General features: G+C 38.2%; 1 protein-coding gene across 1 annotated transcript in view; it reads left to right on the forward strand.

Annotated features, from left to right (window-relative positions):
• PTPRC (protein tyrosine phosphatase receptor type C) overlaps positions 1 to 20,982 on the forward strand; it is a 139,921-nt gene that overhangs the window by 74,404 nt on the left and 44,535 nt on the right. The window contains exons 7-12 of the mRNA XM_045298091.1: positions 4,032 to 4,226; positions 5,424 to 5,546; positions 6,503 to 6,640; positions 9,608 to 9,730; positions 12,970 to 13,128; positions 17,381 to 17,589. Of these exons, the coding sequence (XP_045154026.1) occupies positions 4,032 to 4,226; positions 5,424 to 5,546; positions 6,503 to 6,640; positions 9,608 to 9,730; positions 12,970 to 13,128; positions 17,381 to 17,589 (947 nt within the window). The remainder of the gene's footprint in view (positions 1 to 4,031; positions 4,227 to 5,423; positions 5,547 to 6,502; positions 6,641 to 9,607; positions 9,731 to 12,969; positions 13,129 to 17,380; positions 17,590 to 20,982) is intronic.

Consider the following 20,982-nt stretch of genomic DNA (forward strand, 5'->3'; position numbering starts at 1 on the left):
CTGACTTGGAAGCTTCACTAAGTAAAACAGAGTTTACATTAGTCCACCTGTTGCAAATTAAAGGAACTGACATACTTTTGGGGGCCACAGGTTGAAAGGCCCTACCTAATGTGAGAAGACCCAGAGGACTGCTATCCCAAGGTTGTGGGTTGGGAAGTCAGTGGACTTTGGTTCAAATCTTTGCTTTTAGGTTGCACAAGATTTGGCAACTTAAGACTGTCATCTTGTTACTATTTTCTTACTCACTTTGCTTTGTTTGACGTTGCTTAATCCTGCAGGGATAGTTTGCTTTAGTCAAGGAGCTCTCTTGAAATTTTCCCCCAGTGTCCATTCCATGGGGTTTTCTTAAATCAGTTTTCAGTCACTTAAATTTTGAGTCTGTATAAGTGAACATGATATGTATTTTAGTCTAAAACTATTCCTATATATGTATGTTCCCCCTTTCTCAGTAGCATTTAAATTCTATACCATTGACTAGATTAATTATAATATTATTAGAATTAGCAAATATTCCATGGAGGTTATTTATATTATTTACCAAGAAATTTATAAGACTGCCTCAAAAGTTGATCAGGGATATATAGAAACTGCAGATATATAAATGGAGGTTGACCCCACACCTAATCAACCTGCAATCTAAAAACAATTCTTTCTTATGATGTGGCCCTGCTTGATGCTTGCCTTCATAAAGTGATCACTGAAGATATGGATGCTACAGCAAAGTGTGGTGAAGAAAAAAGATGTTTGCCTATATGTTAGTCTGGGTACTTTAAAGAAACAAATCCACAGAAACTCATATATAAGAGAGAGTTTTATATAAAAGTTAAGTGTGCCTCAAGAAAACATCTCAACCCAGTGCTGCCCAAGCCCACATGCCCAACATTAACCCAATAACACATATGTCCGACACCAATCCACAAAGTCCTCCGCCATCTCACAAAACACACACAATGATGCCAACTGCAGGAGGAAAGCCAAGTCAGTGAATGTGTAAGCATCTCAGTGCTGGCAGGAGTCTCCACACGGCTGCTCCAGCACCCACGGCTGCATCGGAATAGGTTCATGCAGCTTCTCCTTGGGGATGTCTTGAAGGAAGGGAGCCTTGCCAGCGGAAGCAGGGAACTGGCTAAGGCAGCTGCATCTTGGTCCGACCATCAGAGAGCAAGAGATCCGACAACTAGAAAGGCGAGGCTCACTGAGCCATTTATCCCTCCACCCTTCAATCAACCACACATGTGTTTAATCGGCCAGGGTGGCACAATAAACTAACTACCCCAGCCTGCTACAAGAAAGGATGGTATCTGGGGCCTTAAAGGCTTGTCTTAAAACAAGCAGTCATCTAAGTGAGATATCAACTAAGTCCTCATGGAAGAATCACATCAGTTAATGTGATAAAAAAATTCTAATAATAAAATCCATTATCCAAGGGGAGCTGAATTATAGCTTAGAATCTGAGCACATGTTTTGCAGAAGGCTATGAATGACAGTGATAGCCCCAAATCCATTGATAGAGCCACTACATGGATTAAGACTGTATTGGATTCCCTCTGTCTATTGATTAAGGATGGCATCATGGTTACGCATTGGATTGTTATCCACAAGGTCAGCAGTTCAAAACCACCAGCTGTTCTGCAGGACAATATGGGTGTTTCTACTCCTATAAATAATTATAGGGGGGTCCCTGTGAGTCACCATTGACTTGATGGCAGCGAAGTCTTGTTTTTATTTATTGACCAAGGGTGTATCACTAGGCTTGTCCTCAGACAATGCATTGGAAAATGGATCACAGATATAGTTGCAATATAATAATAACTATATTATTGCAGATATAGTTATAGGTTAAAATGTATTGCAGATATAGTTTATGTTAAAATTTAACATCATATCAGTTGTTTTATTTTTTGACCCATTTTTCACTTCTTCTATTATTATTATCTGCATTTGGGGGACTGAGGTTTTTCTGTGCTTCCATTTTTTGTTGTTGTTGGGTTTGTTTTGTATGGTTTTCTTTGTTTGAATTCAGGATAGGCAAACCCAGGGAAACAGCAAGTTGACTAAGAGGGTCTTAGGATTATGACAGGGGAGGTCAAGGGAAAATGAGTAGCTAATAATAATGGATGCAAGAATGAATAAACTGTTCTAAAATTGATTGTGGTATATTTTGATGTATTTTGACCATTGCATAGCATGATACATGAGTTATATGTCAGTAAAACTTAAAATAAAGGATAGGGCTTCAGAAGCTATCTACCGAGTTCGTGAAATTCAAGGCATAGAGGTCAGTCAGCAGTTCTGGGCACTCTCTTTTGGATTAGAAAGGCGTGACCTTGACTTTTTTCCTAGAAGGACACAGGATATTCCGGGGGGGCTTGTTATGACATTTAAAGATCATTTACAGCTGAACTGATGAGGAAAGATCAGGAAAGAAGTGCTTTCACATGTTATTTCTTCCCAGTAAGGGGCTGTCCTTGGAGAATGCCACTTCAAAACCTTCCCTCATCCACCCTACAGCCCTAATCTTGCTCCTTCAGACATCTTTTTGTCTCCCCAACTTAAATAGCCTTTTAAAGGAACACGATAGGGGTCCCCCGAGGATGTCAGCGTTGCTGGTTTGGCACAGCGTGAATTGGAGAATGTAGCCTTCTTTGGGGATGGAATACGACCTTCAGAAGTGCCAAGACATCGTTGGAGGATCAGTTGAGAAACAATCGCCTCACGCTTTGAGAGTTTTGTTCAATAAAGGTTGCTAGGGGGTTATATCAATACTTTTTGACTTACCCCTTTATTTATTTAAATCATCCTCTGCTTCTACTCCTTCCCCATCTAAGATGTTCTCCATATGTCTGTTAGGAATTGGTCACTCCCTTTAGTAGCTCTCCATGAAGTTTGTGTGATGAACGGTCTTCATATGCCTATTCTATCAATATGGCTTTATGTGACGGGCTCTCCTATACCTCTCTTCTGGATTTATTGCCTCAAAATGCTCTTCACTTTTGCAGCCATGGGCTTTCTTATGGGTTACCAGACACATACTACCCCTTCCTGTCTCTCTGTCTTTAACATGTCTGTGGGACGAGAGTGTCTGTGGGGGCAGTTCGGCTCAGCAGGTTGCTAGGAATTGGCATAGACTCCACGTCAATCCGTTTGCACATATTTGAGAACGGAAAGTGAGTCGTCCACTCTTAAATTTCTCCTTTTAGTTTTTCAATATGAATAAGCTGTTTTTCTCTTTATTTTCATGGGTTATTGTGCAAAATGCTGTCCTAGACATTACCTTGTCTTCTGGAGTTCATGTTTGTCCGTCTTTCCTGTTAGACTACGTATTTCCAAAAGCTATGACCATGTTTGATTCCTATGAATGTTCTTAGTGCTCCATGCAGAGTCTTAAACAAAGGAAGGGCTTAAACATTTTTTATTGAATTAAAAAATATGTAAAATAACAGATGTTGAAAATGCATATTTTAACAGTGAGTGAAAATTGTTTAACTGGAGGTGAGAGTGTGAGATGTAACTAAGGAAAGGTTCTTAGAAATATATTATCAGAAGTACTCTCAAAATAGTCAAGGAGATGGAGAGTTTGTGGTCTGGGAACAATGAATGTTCCATATTTTTGGAGAAACATAATTAATTCCATTTTATAGAGAAAGGGAAATTATAAAGTAAGAACAACTTGTCAGATTCATTTGTGTATCATTCAACAAGTAATTGCTTAGCTTTTACTATTGATAGGTACATTATAAGTAACTGGGCTCATGGGGAGCAAAAAAAATGGAATTTGACCCTTAAGAATTACAATCCATTTAAGAAGACAGATATTCACTCCCAGATCATCCAAATAGACACTTGCCAGCTGGGGACATTGCTTAGGGAAACTGAAAAATAAATGCCTCGAGGGACCTGATGTATTTCTTCTATTTTTCATATTTTATTAATGAGTTCATATTTTTGAAACTATAAGTTGAACAATTTACATTTAATAGATATTGATCCATTTGGAAAATAATAGAAAATCCTCTTATTTCTCCATACAGATAAAAAATATGAAACGGTTTCTGTGGACTACTCGTATGACAAAATAACCAATCGATACAGTGCAACCCTAACACCTGCAGGGAAGTGCGAACCTAGCTGTAAAAACCTAACGGCTTGTACATATATCTCTGTTAATATATATGATGATTCCTGTGTTGCCCCATTTAAAGCTTTCACATTGGATGTACCACCAGGTAAATATCGTGAAACAGTTCATGTATGTGGTGTTCTAGTGGTCACCAGAAGAAGGGTGAAGGTTATGAACCCAGCACCAATGTCAAGCCACTCTAAGCCTTCTGTTTTTATCCCTCAGGTCTTCTCCCCATATTCGATATCCCATTCAGACAGTTTCTCTTTTATTTAATACGTTTGAAATACATGTGTACATAGCGTCATTCTTTTAAATGTAAGTTTGGAATAGTGTAAAAGAAAGACATTAAGTCAAGGATGTGGTGTTTATGGGGAAAAAACAAAATGGTTTCACAGAAAGGAGAGTTATGCGTTGGCTTGCTACTCGCAGAGTATGCAGTTTGAAACCACCAGCTGCTCGTTCTGTGGGAGAAAGGCAAGGCTTTGTACAGTCTCAGAAACCCACAGGGCAGGTCTACCCTGACCTATAGGGTCACTATGGGGCGGAACCGACTCGATGGCAGTGAGTTTGATTGTTTGGGGGTTGTACTCAGGTTAAGGCGATCCAGATGGTTGTCAACTGAGCTACTACTGGGGACAAAAAGAGTCAGATTTCACTGATGCATAAACCAGCGAACTTTATCTTAGCAAAATGCATTTTAAAAAGGGGATTTAAGGGTTGTATAACTTCCATATTTCTCATCATTTTGTAATTCAACACCCTTGACCAACTGACTGCTATCTAAATAAGTTAGAATCTGACAGGTGTTTTTCTCTTTCCCTTTGGGGGTGGGGAGGGGAGCCCGGTTAAGTGTTTCACTTTCTATAGATGCTCCAGGAATAAATCAAGGACACAAATAAAGTGATAAGATAAAAATTGCATTTCCCATGAGAAAAACCCTCAATTCTATGTATAGTAATCATTCAGTTATAAGTGAAAGAAAAATGAAAATAGAGATAATAAGACAAAATGGAATTACTATTTTTAAATGTGAAAAAATGGATATTTTGTCTAAATGTTTGCCTGGGTTCTATTTTTTAAGGTAATATGAATTCTACATGAAAACATTATCAAAATGTATCAATCTTAAAAACAAAAAGAAAAACTAAATAATTAAGAAATGACAAATGGATAAATTTGAATTTTTCAAAAGCAATTTAAATGCTTGGTAAATACCATATCATGATATAATTTTAGTAATTGTAATTGTGGTGACAAAAATGATGAAATTATAAGCATGTCATATTCCATTTCTTGACAGCGAGTGAAAACTTCATAATGGACGAGTGTACGGAACCTCAGTTCGCACATGTTTCGTTCTGTTTAGTTTGGGAATATAGTAATTCTACCTGTGAGAAAAATGCTACCTACAGCTTTAGATGTGGTAAGACTAAAGCATCGAGCAGAAAATAAATGGGCAGGGTGGGGGGTAGGGGCAGGGGCATAAAGCTATTCCAGATATTGTGTAATTTCCTTTGGGTCTCTTTACGCTTCCTTTCCTCTCCTCCTCTTTCTTTTATTCCCAGCCCCTTTCATTTGGTCCTTTTGGGGGTCCAATAGTTATCATTTATCACCAACCTAAAATTCAGTTCTCAAAATAGACAAATGTTCCTCCTGGCAATGCTTTAGAATAGTAGGAATCCCTTAACCTACAAGAATTTTCATGGCAGCTGCTATAGACAAGGCATCATTGGAGATGTTATGAGAAAAGCGTGTTATATGAAAAATGATGACGCACATACTATAGAATTAGAGAGAAACAAGCCCAAGATAATGTGGTTCAAGGATCTGTTTTGTCAGCCCTCCCACTCTAAGTTCATAAGGAAGTGCCAACACAGCGGGACAATGTCGAAATAGAAAACGTACAGGAACTGAGTCGAGGAATGCGAGTTTGAGTTCAACGAGGGCCAGGCCATCATTGAGACTGCCTTTCTTAGTGTATTTGAATTTAAGAAGGTGGGATCTCACACCTCTCAGCATATTTGGCGAGTTACACACACAGGATGGTAGTGACCATGGTTGCAGTCTTCACATGAAGGGGGAGATATGGGACAGTGAAGACGAAACAATAGTCCATCTAGAAAATCTGTTATGTAAATATTAACTCAGGCAGTCTCTGTTTTTAACATAATTTGATGGAACTAATGCATCAATCCTCGGTCAATTAAAGCAGCATAAACTGTTTTAGAAATATTTGCTAGATCTGCCCTTAACTATTGAATACCAAAAAATGAATAATTTCAGAGTCTTCAGAATATTTAATTATTCATATTTTTAGGTTTTCATCTGAATAGGATGCATTGTGCTAATATATGCAACTGTATGCCTTATTCCTTTCAGGTAATGAATCATCACATGAGAAATTCATTCACCTGTCCAACCTTACCCCCCAAACTACTTATACTTGTGATTCAAAAGTGTTTTATCAACAACATCAACTCATCAATAAAACAAAATCTATCACAACTGATTTTGGGAGTAAGTATATTATTTACATTTATATGAAAATTGCTTCCTTCCTAATGCTTTTATAACGTCTTGGGGAATCACAGAAAATGATGGCAAAGGCTCGCAGCAGGGGTTCTCAGCTTTCCTCATGCTGCAACCCTTTCATACAGTTCTCATGTGGTGGTGACCTCCCCCAACCATAAATTATTTTCGTTGCTACTTCATAACTATAATTTTGCTACTGTTCTGAATCGGTCAACCCCTGTCAAAGGGTTGTTTGTCCTCCTAAGGGGTCACAACCCACAGGTTGAGAACTGCTGATTTAGAGGAAGAATTTCAGAAAATATTTTTAGACAAGTTTTAAATTGAATGTAAATTGAGTTACATAGGCTTCAAATCTCTGACAATTTATTTGAGAACTGTACACTATTGTGAGGACATGTGGGAGAGGAAACTGTGTTACGAATAAGAATGGTTTTGCTCACCGAAGCCCCATTGCCTAGCCTCCTTCTTCCTGTGGCATCGTCCTCATCTTGATGTTCTCCTGCTCCTCCATCAGATTCCACTTCTATGGAGCTCTGCACTTCACTTTGGTGTAATTGTCTGGAGGAAGTTAGCTATGACCAACTCAGAATTGAACGTGTCTGATATCCCAAACGTAAGAAGAAAACCATCTTCAATCTCAAGTGCAGGCATGCACATCAGAGTAGGTAGATTATCTGAGACATTGTACTATTCTTGATACAATTAAGAGCAAATAGAATAGACAGGATTTCCTCACTCAATAGATTAATCCAACTGCCATAACTACAAACAAATGAATCGTCATACACCAAAAAAAGGATTTCCAATTTCAATAATGTGAATTGAATATTCAATATACTATCCTTTTCATGTAAAAATCAGTCATTAGAAACCTAGGAACAAGAATAGACTTAGAAAAAAGGAGAGTCTTATAAAACATTTGCAAGTGATTATGATAAACTATTTTTAAAACTGTAAACATAAAATACAGCCATAAAAGAGAACTCAATAAAGGAACTAAATAGCATGTTGAATATGTGTCAGAATGAGTCGAGGAACAAGAATACCAAACAGAAGGGGACCTCCCTGAATGCAGAATCAAACCCATTGTTATTGTGGGTTCCAGTTCAGAGAGACCCTGGACGGCGGACGTATCTGCTCCCAGAGATCCTCCCAGGCTGCCATCTCTGTGGAAGCAGACGGACACGTCCTTCTCCCAGAGAGCAGCTCGTGGTTTCAAACAACCAGCCTTGAGGCCAGCTGCGGAACGCTTAGCCACCGTGCCAACAACACAGCACAGCAACGTTCTGAGATGATGAAGAAAGTGTTCAGAGTTGTGGAAATCCAAATTCCCAATACAAATCTAATCAGTAATCGCCAAAGAAAACATTCAGATAAGATGGAGCAGAAATAGGAACATATGTAAGTTTAAAATGCCCAATGAATGAAGGCATACGGAAGTCTGTTGACTAAAAATATCCTGCGGGAATCTCAACAAAATCAAACTACTCAGACTTCGATTCCTTTCGTGATGAATTGCCACACACGTAAGCAGCTCAACAACCAGACCTGTGTATTAGCTCCCAGTTCTGTCGGTGGTAAGAGTTGAGGTTTCCATCTGGAGCCCCGGTCTGGTACTGAACGTACATCTTGGTCTCTCTTTTCTTGCTGGCTCCTAATCAGGGGCCCTCTTTCTTCCTAGAAGCTGCATTTCTTCTCCTGACCCCTTCCCTCGCCCATCTAGCAGTGGTGCACAGTGCCCACCTCAGGCTTCCATCTTCTGTCGGCAGCCAGAGAAGACCTCGTGCTTTCAAAGGAGCTCCCGCAATGCGGTTCTGCTCACGCATGTTAGGCACAACCCATCTCCCTGTCTTAAGGTCCACTGTGCATATAAACTAGCACAATCAGGGAGTCATACCTCCTCACAGTCACAGCTTTCAGGCACAAGGGTGTGGGATCTCGGGGACCACTTGCAGAAGTCTGCCTACCACAAAGAACAGAACAAAATCAATAGCAACAAAAATTCAACAACCGATTCCCCAAGAAGGCACGTCAGAAAAGAGCAGTAGCCTGAATGGAACATCATAATTGGTGAAATACAGGGTTAGTGAACGTGGTGGAAGCCCTCAGTCGGGTGAATGGAGACAAACAATTAACAATAGACTCAAAGAGACCAACCATGATGAAGAGGGCACCGGATCAGGTGTGTTTCTCCCAGTGGAATACTAACGGCCCACCTGTCAAGATGAACATGCAGCGACATGCATGGATCTCTACAACTTTTCCTGAGTGTCATATGCTGTATATAAAAAGTGCTTACTGCTTGGTATCATGTTCATTAAATGAATGAAAGGACACATTTGCTCAAGAGAAATAGAAAGCAGATCTGACACTGTGCGGGACTGGGTTAGGGCGATGAGTTGGCAAGGGAGTGGTAGGGGACACGGGTGACACAAACGTTCTCTATGTTGGTTGTGGTGGTGGCTACATGGAAAATATACATGTTTCAAAACTCAAACTTTTCTGTAAGTGGGTGCATTTTAATGTACTATAATTACTCCTCTAAATTTGGTATAAAAATGAATTTCAGTTTTCTCTCAGGGTCTGATGACTAATTACTGGAAGCAATGAAACTGCTTCTCTTATCACTGATTGCTAAACTCCTTAGAAGTACAAAGGCCAGATTTTCCTTCCAGAGAAATCGCAGGCTATCTGGGTAATGCTTTATACCAAGAAATGGGCCAGTCTCATCTACCTAAGTAGCCCATGGACTACTCAGGTGCCACAAGGATACTCTGCAGTGACAATTACTCTGCTAAATGGCCTCTAACAAAAATCCAATCAACCCGGATGCCTTCCTTTCAATTTGATAACAAACTAATGCTTAATCAAAATGTGGCTATTAACAGTCCATACTTTTAGAGAATGCTTTCTCCATGTCTTATTTTTAATATTCTGATTTTTAAAAAACAGCTCCAGGAGAACCTCAGAATCTTACTTGTCCAAAATCAGGAAGGACAAAGAAAGAAGAAATTACCTGGGAGGACCCTGAAAGTGATTTTCATAAATTTAAGTTTTGCTATTCAAATGCCTCAGGTAATATATATGTATAGAATTTAATTGATAGTGTAAAGGAAAATGAAGAATTTGAGAGTATAGAAATGTGGACTCAGTCCTTGAGCTAAGGAACCTTCTACATGTATGACGTGATATAAATTCTGTAGGCTTTGAATTTAGAGTTGCTTCACTCACTACAGCTTCTCCATCCTCTGAAATGGCTAAGATTCAGAACATCCATAATATTTGCTTCTCTTCCTTGTCCCCATGTTGGCACATCAAACTCTTGGAGAAATAAAATAAAGTAGTATGAGATAATGCTCATATACGTTTTCCAGCATTATGCCTATGTTTTATACCACTATCCAAATACAACACTTGAAGGCAATGGTGACCTTGGGGTAGTGGACAATATCAGGCTGTACACATCTTCTCCAAACACTATGGATTGGCAACAGTATTCAACTCCCACTTTGGATCCAGAACTAACTCTGCTTTAAAGGACTCTTTGGAATCCACAGCCCCAAATCATATGCATTCTCTCACTGCAACATAACCTACTCTTTTGACATAGTGCTCTTTGCTCCGCTCCCCATACACCCCAACTACATGCTCACTACATGAGATCCTCTTCTATTTTACCTAAGTCAAGAGAACTCAGGGCCTTACAGACTTGTTAAAGCAATTATTATTTAAAATAAAATCACAAATAAAAATTCACAGAAACAATCTATGAACTATTATTGCAATTTATATACCTTTTTACCAAATAGTCTCAATTACTCATTGTTTATGAAGGCTAGGGATTACATTTAAAAGTGAAGGAAAATGTAAGTGGTATTATTTAGTCTTTCTATATATTCTTTTACTTAAATATTTTATTAGAATATTTAATGAATCTGAGATGGGTATAACTATTTCCATAGCTTACGTGATGAAACTGAGGCTCACAGTAATTCAGGTATACATTCAAGTTCAGTAGCTCCAATTGTGCAATTTTCCCTACTGAGTTGTGCGTGTTGTAGCACAAGGTCCCTGGAACACTGCAGTATTGTGCTGCTTAATGAGTCAAGCGACACTGAAGAGCCTTGATGACTGAAGGAAAAAACGTTTACTCTTTGCTGCATTCAAAACTATTTTTCAAAAGCTATTAAATTTAATATGCATCCTTCAAAATTGCTATGACGAAGCTGGAAATTATTTTGAGCAATGGCTTTTTTTTTTTCAGAGAAAAGCTAGGTTGTTTTTTTTTTTAAAGCAGCACAAAATCCTTTGACAATCAGTAGGTATATACTATTTTAAATAGTGTTCAAAATGCTTTAGAGTAAGTCCAGGTAAAAGATTTGTTAGAGATTTCCTGAGATATTTCCTAAAGCACAAAGGGAGACAAGTGGGAAGGTGAGGGTTTTCCAGTCAATACCAGCAACGCACTTGGCTTGAAGACTCCCTACTCCTGTTGCTTCAAGGGGGTGGAAGAATATTTCAAGACGTTGTCAAATAAAAACAACTTGTCACATACAACCTGAACTTCTGAAGCAAATGTACTGAGAGTAAGTATTAAAACATAGAGAACAGTGTTCATTTGAAGCATCACATTTCTAAATGCTGCACATGTTCCTTAATTACTAGATAAAACATTCTCCAAACAACAACATCTACACAAATAAAACCAGTAAACGGACTCTAAATCAGGTTGGCTAAAATGGAAACTTCATTCAACTACATTAATTGAATACCACATTGAAATTGCATATACATTATATAGCATTGGGTCACACTGAAATGAACCATACTGATCTTGAGAATAGCATTCTGTGGCTTTGACTGGGTTCTAGCATCTAGTTGGGCACCCTCCCAGAAGTCAACCCCTATATAAGAGTTTGGCAGATAACATGTCCTTTTGTTAAGTTCACACCTTTCCTGCCCTGAGAGTATCCTCATTAGGAATACTCTTTACAGGACATAATTGGTTATCTCACTTACTGTTCAGAATTCCATGGTGAGGTAGAGATATGAATATCGTCCATTTAATGGATAAATATCAGAGACAAGAAATGAGTTGATGTTAGAGCTTCCTTTCCTTGCATCTACAAATCCATAGACTCATCTAACTGGACTATATGAATGGGATTTCCAAGAATAAGGTAATGAGACAATGGAGGTACCCAGTGCAGGCCTTGTGCCCTTCTCTCATCAAACAATGTGTGCATTAGTGAGGACCAAAGAGATACGGATTCTGGAACCTCAGGGAGTTTCTACCTGCCTTTGTTCTTCCTTCATGATAAAATCTTAGGCAGATTATTTACTCTTTCTGTGACTCAGTTTTCTCCATCTGTAAGATAAGATGATATTCTTAGTGCCAACCTATAGGGGTTGTGGTTATGTTTAACGTAGATAATTCATGTACAGCATGTACTTGAATCCTTTGTATGTAGAGTGAGTTATTAATTTTTTGTCATTACTGGTATTATTGACAATATTAGTCTTCTCAATCTAGTATCTGCTATGCCCCAATATGCTGCCATGCTAATATCGACTTAGCACATCATTTCTGATGCTACTGTCCACTCCAAAACAATCAATGATTAGTTAATATTCTACCCTTCACTTGTCTTCCTGAACATTAAACATACCTTGTGTGTCTTCCCAACCAGAATCTGCTATCTTAGTCAGGCTTGTCTCAAATGTTAAAATGCTCTCTCCTTCCTTTGTAATGTTGTCTCTTACTCTGTAAGCCTATTCAACTTCACTCTTCATTCCTGCAACAAATAACATGAATTCCACTGCCAGCCTGAAACTGACCCCTATTCTTCAGCCCCAAAGATTTCCTGTGCTTATACTAGTGCCGTAAAATAAATCCAGCCTAGGTGAGCATATAGGTTCTATATCTAAACTGCACACCGATAGCAAGTAATTCTAATCAAAAAGAGATGTGACCTATCAGAGAAAAGTGCTAGGAAAAATTATTTTAACATGTCAAGACTTAATTTAATGATATCTACAAAGGGCTGGCTATATTTGCTCAGAAAGAAAAGAGACTGGACAAAAATAAAATAAATATTTTATGTACCAAATTAAATAAATGAAAACATAATTTTTGACCATTTGAATTTATATAATTGTATTGGTTCAGTAGATTTGTTGATATATTGTGAGCATCAAGAATATACTGACTTCTCCTTCACTCATGAATGTGGTGCCTGATTGGAATGATAACATAAATTAAATATGTGAAGTTCTTTGTTTTTGCTGACTTACTTGAATTTTTCCTCCTTTAGCAAATATTTGCATGTCCCTGGAAAAAAACCAAAGCCATTATACTTTAGAAAACTTGAAACCTCATACAAAGTATACTGTGGAATTATTTGCTTACAATATCGGAAAAGTGGAGCGTTATGGAAATGCTGTGTCATGTAATTTTTTAACAGAAGTGCAAAGTAAGTTATACACTTTCATATATACCTATATTTATGTTTTACTTGGGAAAATCATTGAAGTTCATATTCCACCACTTGTCTGTTTTTTGTACTGTCATGGCTTGCATGTTGCTGTGTGACTGAAAGCTATGTCATTGATATTACAGATACCAATGGGATCACCCATGATGTGTGGGTGGGTTTCAGCCAAGGTTCTAGACTAAGACAGACTTGAATGTAGAATCTAGTGATAGACTTCTGCTAGTGAAAATCTCATGCGTAGCAGCAAAACATCATCTGGCATAATGCAGGAATATGAGCCCCTCTGGTTGGAATGTGCACAACATAAAACAGAAGAGCTGCCTCCTCACAGTAGAGTTCATCTTAATGGCATGGATGGAACTGAACCTTCAGGGCCTTCATTTGCTAAAGCAGCAGTATTCAAAATGAGAAGAAACAGCCATGAGCATCCATTACTAACCGGAACATGGACTATACAAAGTATAAATCTGGGAAAATTGGAAGTTATCAAAAGTGAAATGAAAGTCTCGAACATTGATAACCTAGCCATTAGTGAACTGAAATGGATTGGTATTGGCCATTTTGAATCAAACTACTGTATGGCATACTCTACTGGGATAAGAAATTAAAGAAAGGTGATCCAACAGAAAGTTGGATAAGTTCTTGAAAAAAATAGTATTAGTATCACACCCAAGTAAAATTTAACTGAAGATCATTCAAAAAGAGCAGCTGTAAGACGACATCAACAAGGAACTTTCAGCAAGCTTAGTCATATTCTGATTCAGAAGGCATGGAAGGAGAAATCTTCTGGCTGGCATGAAATGGATCACCAGGGAAAGTAGAGAAGACCACAAAGACATTTACCTGTATTTCATAGACATCCAACTGTGTGGATTGTAACAAACTGTGGATAACATTGTAAAGAACAGTAATTCCTGAATACGTCATTGTTTTCATGTGGGTCATGTGTATAAGCCAGTAGGCAAGTTGTTCAAACAGAACAAGGAGATACTGTAAGATTTTAAATCAGGGAAGGTCTGCATCTGAGTTGTATCCTTTCCCTATATTTACTCTGATGGCAGAATAAATCATGTGAGAAACTGGATTGTGTACCGAAGAATGTGGTATCAATGCTATGCAGATGGTACAAGCTTGTCTGCTGGCAGAAAGAAGTCTGAAAACATTCACTGATGGATATCAAAGACTACAGCCTTCACTATGGATTACACTTCAAAATAGCAACAACAAGTGAACCAATATGCAGAATCAAGATGAATGAAAAAAAGACTGAGGTTATCCAGGGGTTCATTGTACTTCAACCACCTATCAATACCCAAGCAAGCAGCAGTCAAGAAATCACATTACATATTGCATTGGGAAATCGTTTGTAAAATTCCTTTAAAACTGCTAATTTAAAAAAAATAGCACTTTGAAGGCTAAGGTGTCCCTGACATATGCCATGGTATTGCTTATAGGTATTTTATAGTTGGAAAATTAATAAGGAAGACTACAGAAGAATTGATGTTTCAACAAGTTGATGAGGCACTGGAAGTACTTACTCATCTCTGCCAAGACATTTGGAAGCCAAGTACCCGGCCAGCTGACTAAGGTGCACTGGACCCAAACGAGGGCCTTTTCAGTCACTGCACAGGCTTGTGTAAGTTGGACAAAGAACGGATGCATTTAAATTATGTTGTTGGTGAAGAATATGGAAAGTATTGTGAACTTCCAGAAGAACAAACAAATCTATCTCTGACACATTGAAACCAGAACCCTCCTTACAATTCAGATTGGTGACGTTTTGTCTCACATACTTGGGATACATTATCAGGAGAGAGAAGTCTCTGGAAAAGTATAAGTAGTAAAGGTCATTGAGAAAGGGGAAGACCGATGAGATGAATTGACACAATAACTGAATGCCTGCAAGAATATGTTCAAATATCACAACTCGGAGGGTGGTGAAGGTCTGCGCAGTGTTTCCTTTTGTTGTGCATAGGAACTGACGGACAGAACTGACACCCCCCCCCCCAACAGCAAGTTCCGTGAGGATAGAAGCAGCAAAACAGCATCGTATCTAACACAACTGGTACTCAGTGACTGTGTGCTAAAGGGAAAATGTATGAGACATGGGCATGTGCCTTCTGGAAATTTAATCTCCCTCCTGTTAGCAAGAAATGTGTTCCTTGCTTAAGGATGGTGTCAATGGGTTCATGTGGTTGACTGCTAGCTGAAAGACTGAAAGTTCATGCCCAGAGGTACCTCGGAAGAAAGGTCTGAGGCTCTAATTATGAAAAGTTAGCCATTGAAATGACTTTATATCCAAGGGAATGATGGACCATATTCTCTAGCATAAAATGATAATTACGTCACTGAAAAGAACCAGAAACATATATAATCCATAAATTGATGAATGAATTTGGAGCTCACACTTAATTCTGGCCCCATAGAAACCACAGATGTGTTAATGGATTTGGAGTTTACCGGTAATTCTAGCCCCAATCTAAGAACAGTTAATGCTTATGACATGACCTTGCTTAATGCACACCTTCGTGGAGCTATTGCTCTGAGTGTTATAGCTAAGTATGGTGAATAAACTACTTGGTGCCCAGCTATCAAAAAGAATAACATCTGGAATCTTAAAGGCTTATCTTCAAACAAGCAGCCATCTATGTAAGAAGACAACTAAGTCCACATGGAAGAAGCTCACCTGCCAGTATGATCCAAGGATTGTAAACAATAACCCAAACCTGAAGAAGGCAATACTATTAGAGCTTAAATTGTGAAAGATAGATATCTGGTTGGCAGAAGGCCATGGAAGACAGTTGAAACCCAAAATCGATTTGCAGGGTCCACACATGGATTAAGCCAACGGTGACTCCCTTCTGACCATAGACCAGGGCTGTGAATAGCCTTGTAGAATGTAGTAGAAAGTGGCTTATTGTACTTGCTATTAGGTTAAAAACTAACACTTTATCATATGATCTCCCTTTCTCACCTATTTCAAATAGCCTCTAATTTTTAATACTTTATGCTTTCTTCTCAATTGAGGTTTTTCTATGTTTTATTATGGTCTAGTGTTTGTTTATGTGTTTTACTGTATATGAGATCTAGGATGGGTAAAGCTATGGAGACAGTGACTGCCTTGAAGGGTTCTGGAAGGGATGGCAGGGGAGTGGGGGAAATGGGAAGGTGATGACAATGATCACAAGGAAGAAGAATACGTTTTAAAATTGATTGTGGTGATGACTGTACAACTCTTCTTAAGATATTTATTGAATTGTATAATATGTGAATTATATGCCAATTAAACATTTTAGTTGTTACAGAAAAAGGACATTTTAAAGGTTGAATACCCTCTGGAGCACAATTCTATTCCTACACACATGCAATGAACATGATTCATCACTAACTCATTGACGACTGCTATTTGTGTTATATCACGTCATGACCAAGATTCTAGTCTACACTCAGTGTGCCCGATCTCTGACCTCACTCTCACTGTAAACAGACATATTGCACCCCTCCATCAGCCACTAAAGGCCGATTTCACCAAGGACAAACAATGGCTTATTAATTTGTTACCCAATCAAAGACCTCTTAGAGCTCAGTTTATATGAGCCTTCTGCAACATACAGTGTATATAGCTCCTTAGAATACTTGACTCTCCTCGGGATTTCTCTTACAATTTCTTGTACTCACCTGGCTGTGGCTGCTCAGTCTTCTTGATCTACTTTTAGAGGTTTTCCAACCATCGTCTTTTCCTCCTCCTCTCTCCATTTCCCTGCTCTTCTCTCCTCTTCCCTACTCTCCTTTCCTCTCCTCACTCCCGTCCCCTCCCTTCCCCTCTCTCCTCCTCTCCTCTCCTGTTCACCGCTCTCCCTTTATCTACTCTTCCCTACCCTCTGCTCACCTCTCCACTTCCCTCTCCTCTCCTCTTCCCTACCCTCTCTTTTCCACTTTCCTACCCTATCCTGTCTCTTCCATTATGTTATCATCTGTCATATTTTCCTATTTACTAATAAATATATTTCCCATAGAAGAGTGCATAAACTCTCACAAGATCAACTACAATCTATGTGCTAACATTTACAGAATAAATAGGTAATTTCATTTTAAAAGTTTGGTATAATTTTTTTTATTGCTGTAACTTACTCCGAATACTTAAATGACTTTACAGTGTACTCAATTATTGATGGATAATTTAAATATGCATGTCCTAAACTAATAAAATTCTTTTTTCTTCCTTCGATAGAACCAGACATGGTCAAAGACATGGCTGTCAACCCAATTTCAGATAACAGTATGAATGTGACTTGCCAACGTCCTGATAACCCAAATGGCCCTGAATTACTTTACCATTTGACTGTATTAAGTAGCAATAACATAGTTAGAAGCCAGAATAAAACTAATTGTGGCTTTGTTGAAAGGGATCTTCAATATTCAACACAATATGTATTCCAGGTAAGTTTATGTTGTCTCTAACCACTAGAGAAATGACATACACTATCATTATTACAGTTTTATAATGTTCAGAACAGTGCTCAGATGAGCTTGAGGACATCATGTATCTATTGTCATCATATTTTTAAAATCTTAAAAGTTTTGATCTTAAATTTTTCATTCCTACTAAAAACAGTGGTCTAAAGAAAATATTTTATTGCAGTATTTTGGAATTTTAATGTCATTTTTGTATGTTTATTATTGACAGTGTGACAAGGAGCACCGCAGTTGATGTACAAATAGATTGTTACTTTATGAATTAAAAAAATCTTTGTTCTTTATTAAGTAATAACATGATTTTTTAATGCAAAATCTTTACAGGTACAATAAGGCTAGAAATAAAGAACTACATATAAAAAAATCAATACTATCAGTGTCCACTGATTATATTTTATGTATATAATTCCATTATGTAATTCACATGTATACACACGTTTATATTACACATATTGTAAATATTTCTGAATTTTCCATTTTTATTTTCATATTACACTATATTAATTATGAACCGCTTTTCACTTTAACTATTCTGGTACAATTACTTTTTATATGTTGCTTAAGATTCTGTCATGCAACTTTATCACATTTGTTTCACTATATCTATGTTGGCCTCTGTGATAAACAGCCCTCAGTAAACAACACATCTATAGGTAAATGCAAAAATTTGCATGCCATGAATATTTTCTTTTTAAACAGAATATTTACTTATTTATTTTAATAAATCATTTATTGATAGCTCGTATACCTCTTATAACAATCCATACATCATTTGTATCTAGCACATCTGTACATATATTGCCATCATCATTTCCAAAACATTTTCTTTCTACTTGAGCCCTTGGTATCAGCTCCTCTTTTCCCCTCCTTTTCCCACCCTTCCTTTTCCCACCCTCGTAAACCCTTGATAACATAAATTATTTTTATGTTCATATTTTACACTGTCCACTGTCTCCCTTCACCCACATTTCTGTTGTTCATCCCCCTGGGGTGGGGTGGGGTGGGGTTGTACATCGATCGTTACTATCCATTCCCCCTTTCTGCCCCTTCTCCCTTCACCTTCCCCCTGCCCTCATGGTTTCCCTACTTCCATTACTGTTCCTGAGGAGTTTGTCTGTTCTAGTTTCTGTGTGTCGAGAGCTCTTATCTGTACCAGTGTACATGCTGTTGTCTAGCTGGATTTGTAAGATAGAACTGGGGTCATGATAATGGCGGTGGGGGGGTGTTCCTCAGTTTTTTACTACACACTGGCTGGCTCCTCCCTTCCTTGTGACCCTTCTGTGAAGGAATGTCCAATTGTCTACAGATGGGCTTTGGGTTTCCATTCTGACCCCCCCCCCTCATTTGCATCAAAATAGTTGTTTGTTTTGGCTCTTCTGATACCTGATCCTGTGGATATCTTGTGATCACACAGGTTGGTGTGCTTCTTCCATGTGGGCTCTGTTGCTTCCCTGCCAAATGGCTGTTTGATTTTTAACTCCAAGTCTTTAAGACCCCAGACACTATACCTTGTAATAGCCAGACACCATCAGCTTTCTTCACCACCTTAGCTTAGGTACTTTTTGTCTTTAGCGAGCGTGTCGGGAAGGTGAGCATCACAGAATGCCAGGTTATTAGAACAAAGTGTTCTTGCATTGAGGGAGGACTTGAGTAGAGGCCCAATGTCCGGCTGCTACCTTAATACTTAACCTATAAATATATGTACATAGACCTATATCACTATCATTATATATTAATATATTTACACATGTGAATGCCTATGTTTATACCTCTATAAATGTCTTCTGCCTAATTTCTATTGTATGAGGTTCTATAAAAACTGTTAAGTCGAAAGAAATTCATATGTTTCTTAAGCTCTTTTAATATTTAAGAAAGTAAGTGAGAAATATTGCCAGTAGGGTTCCATTTTTGCATGAACAGGTTTATGCCAAATAAAATATGTTTAAACATCTCTCTTCAGTCAATGGATAGCTGTGAACAAGTTATCTTCAAATGTTTTGGACAAAATTCAGTAATAAATTTCTCTTAGTCTCATTAAGATGCCTTAAAAAGAAAGGATAGTTTTAGTCCCCTGGGCAAAAAATGATTTGGAGTTCAAGGTAAATATCAAAATATCAATGAAACTCAAGTGAACAACCTCCCACATCAATAAGATTTGCAACAAACTTACAGTAATACTGCCCAACAAAAGATGACAGTCTTTAGATGGATCAGATGGAGCAAATGTTTGAAGGAAGATCAAATATGAGTTGAGAGAGAGAAGGAGAACAAATAAACAACCAAGAAAAAACAAAGAGACTGTGGCTAAAGTTCAGAAACTAGTGGGAGACCATAGAATGATCATTAATGCGATTGCCACTGAATTTGAGATCTTACAAGTCTTGCCTTTTTCAATTTCAAACTACTATCTTCTCTTCGGGAAGTTTTTTGCTTGAGGGATGTGAAACATGCTGCATGAAGAACAGATAATTCAGAGGCCTGATCTTCCCATTAGTCTTTCAAGCAAGAGCAAAGCTAATGAAAACAATGTTGTAGAATGAATTTTCATTAGGCACAAGTCTTCATTTCCCAATATAATCCAGAGTACAAGCTCCCATGAAAAGAGAGGCTGCCAAGGGGATCTGCCGGGCCAATTAAAGAACAGAGTTCAGTTCTGAAAATTATGGCAACTCTTTGGTTGACTCCCAAGGTGTACATTTGAGAGATTTTTTTTTCCTATAGATTTCGCTAAAAACACAGGATGGCCCATAGGGGCATATTATGAAGAACTTTTAAGAAAATGGACAGCTGTGTTGGCTAGAAAAAGCCAGGAAAGTTCTACTGAAGAATTTTTTGGTTTGTTTTTAATCAAAACAATGTACCTGCTCATTTTTCAAGGCTAGCAAGGGCTGCCCTACAAGACTCTCATTGAGAGATCTTTATCCACTCGAAAGTTGTGCTCTTGCTCCTTTGGGTGATTTTATTTTGTTCCCAAATCTTGAAGAAAAATTTAAGTGAACACAGTGTGAGCCCCTTGCAGATCCCTGAACTGCTGCTTTCGTGTAGAATTCAAATTTACAATTCTTCAGAAGAAGGGTTGGAGGAGTTGGAGACATTGCCTTTTGGGCAGATGGGCCGGCATGAAGAGCATGTTGAGAAACCATAGCTTCATATGTTGACATTTTTGCACACATAAATACTTTTTAGTGATGCTTTTTACATCACCTTCCTATTACATCTATAGCTATACCCATACCCATATCCAATCTATATATACATATTACATTTCCCATACCTCCAAACCAAACCTCCTGCCATCTGGCCAATCCTTACTTGTAGGGAATTTGCAGATAAGAGCAGATCTGCCCCATACGGTGT

This window comes from Echinops telfairi, unplaced genomic scaffold, assembly GCF_000313985.2.
Source record: "Echinops telfairi isolate 266 unplaced genomic scaffold, ASM31398v2 ScPeMD7_7424;HRSCAF=8462, whole genome shotgun sequence".
Classification (NCBI taxonomy): Eukaryota; Metazoa; Chordata; class Mammalia; order Afrosoricida; family Tenrecidae; genus Echinops; species Echinops telfairi.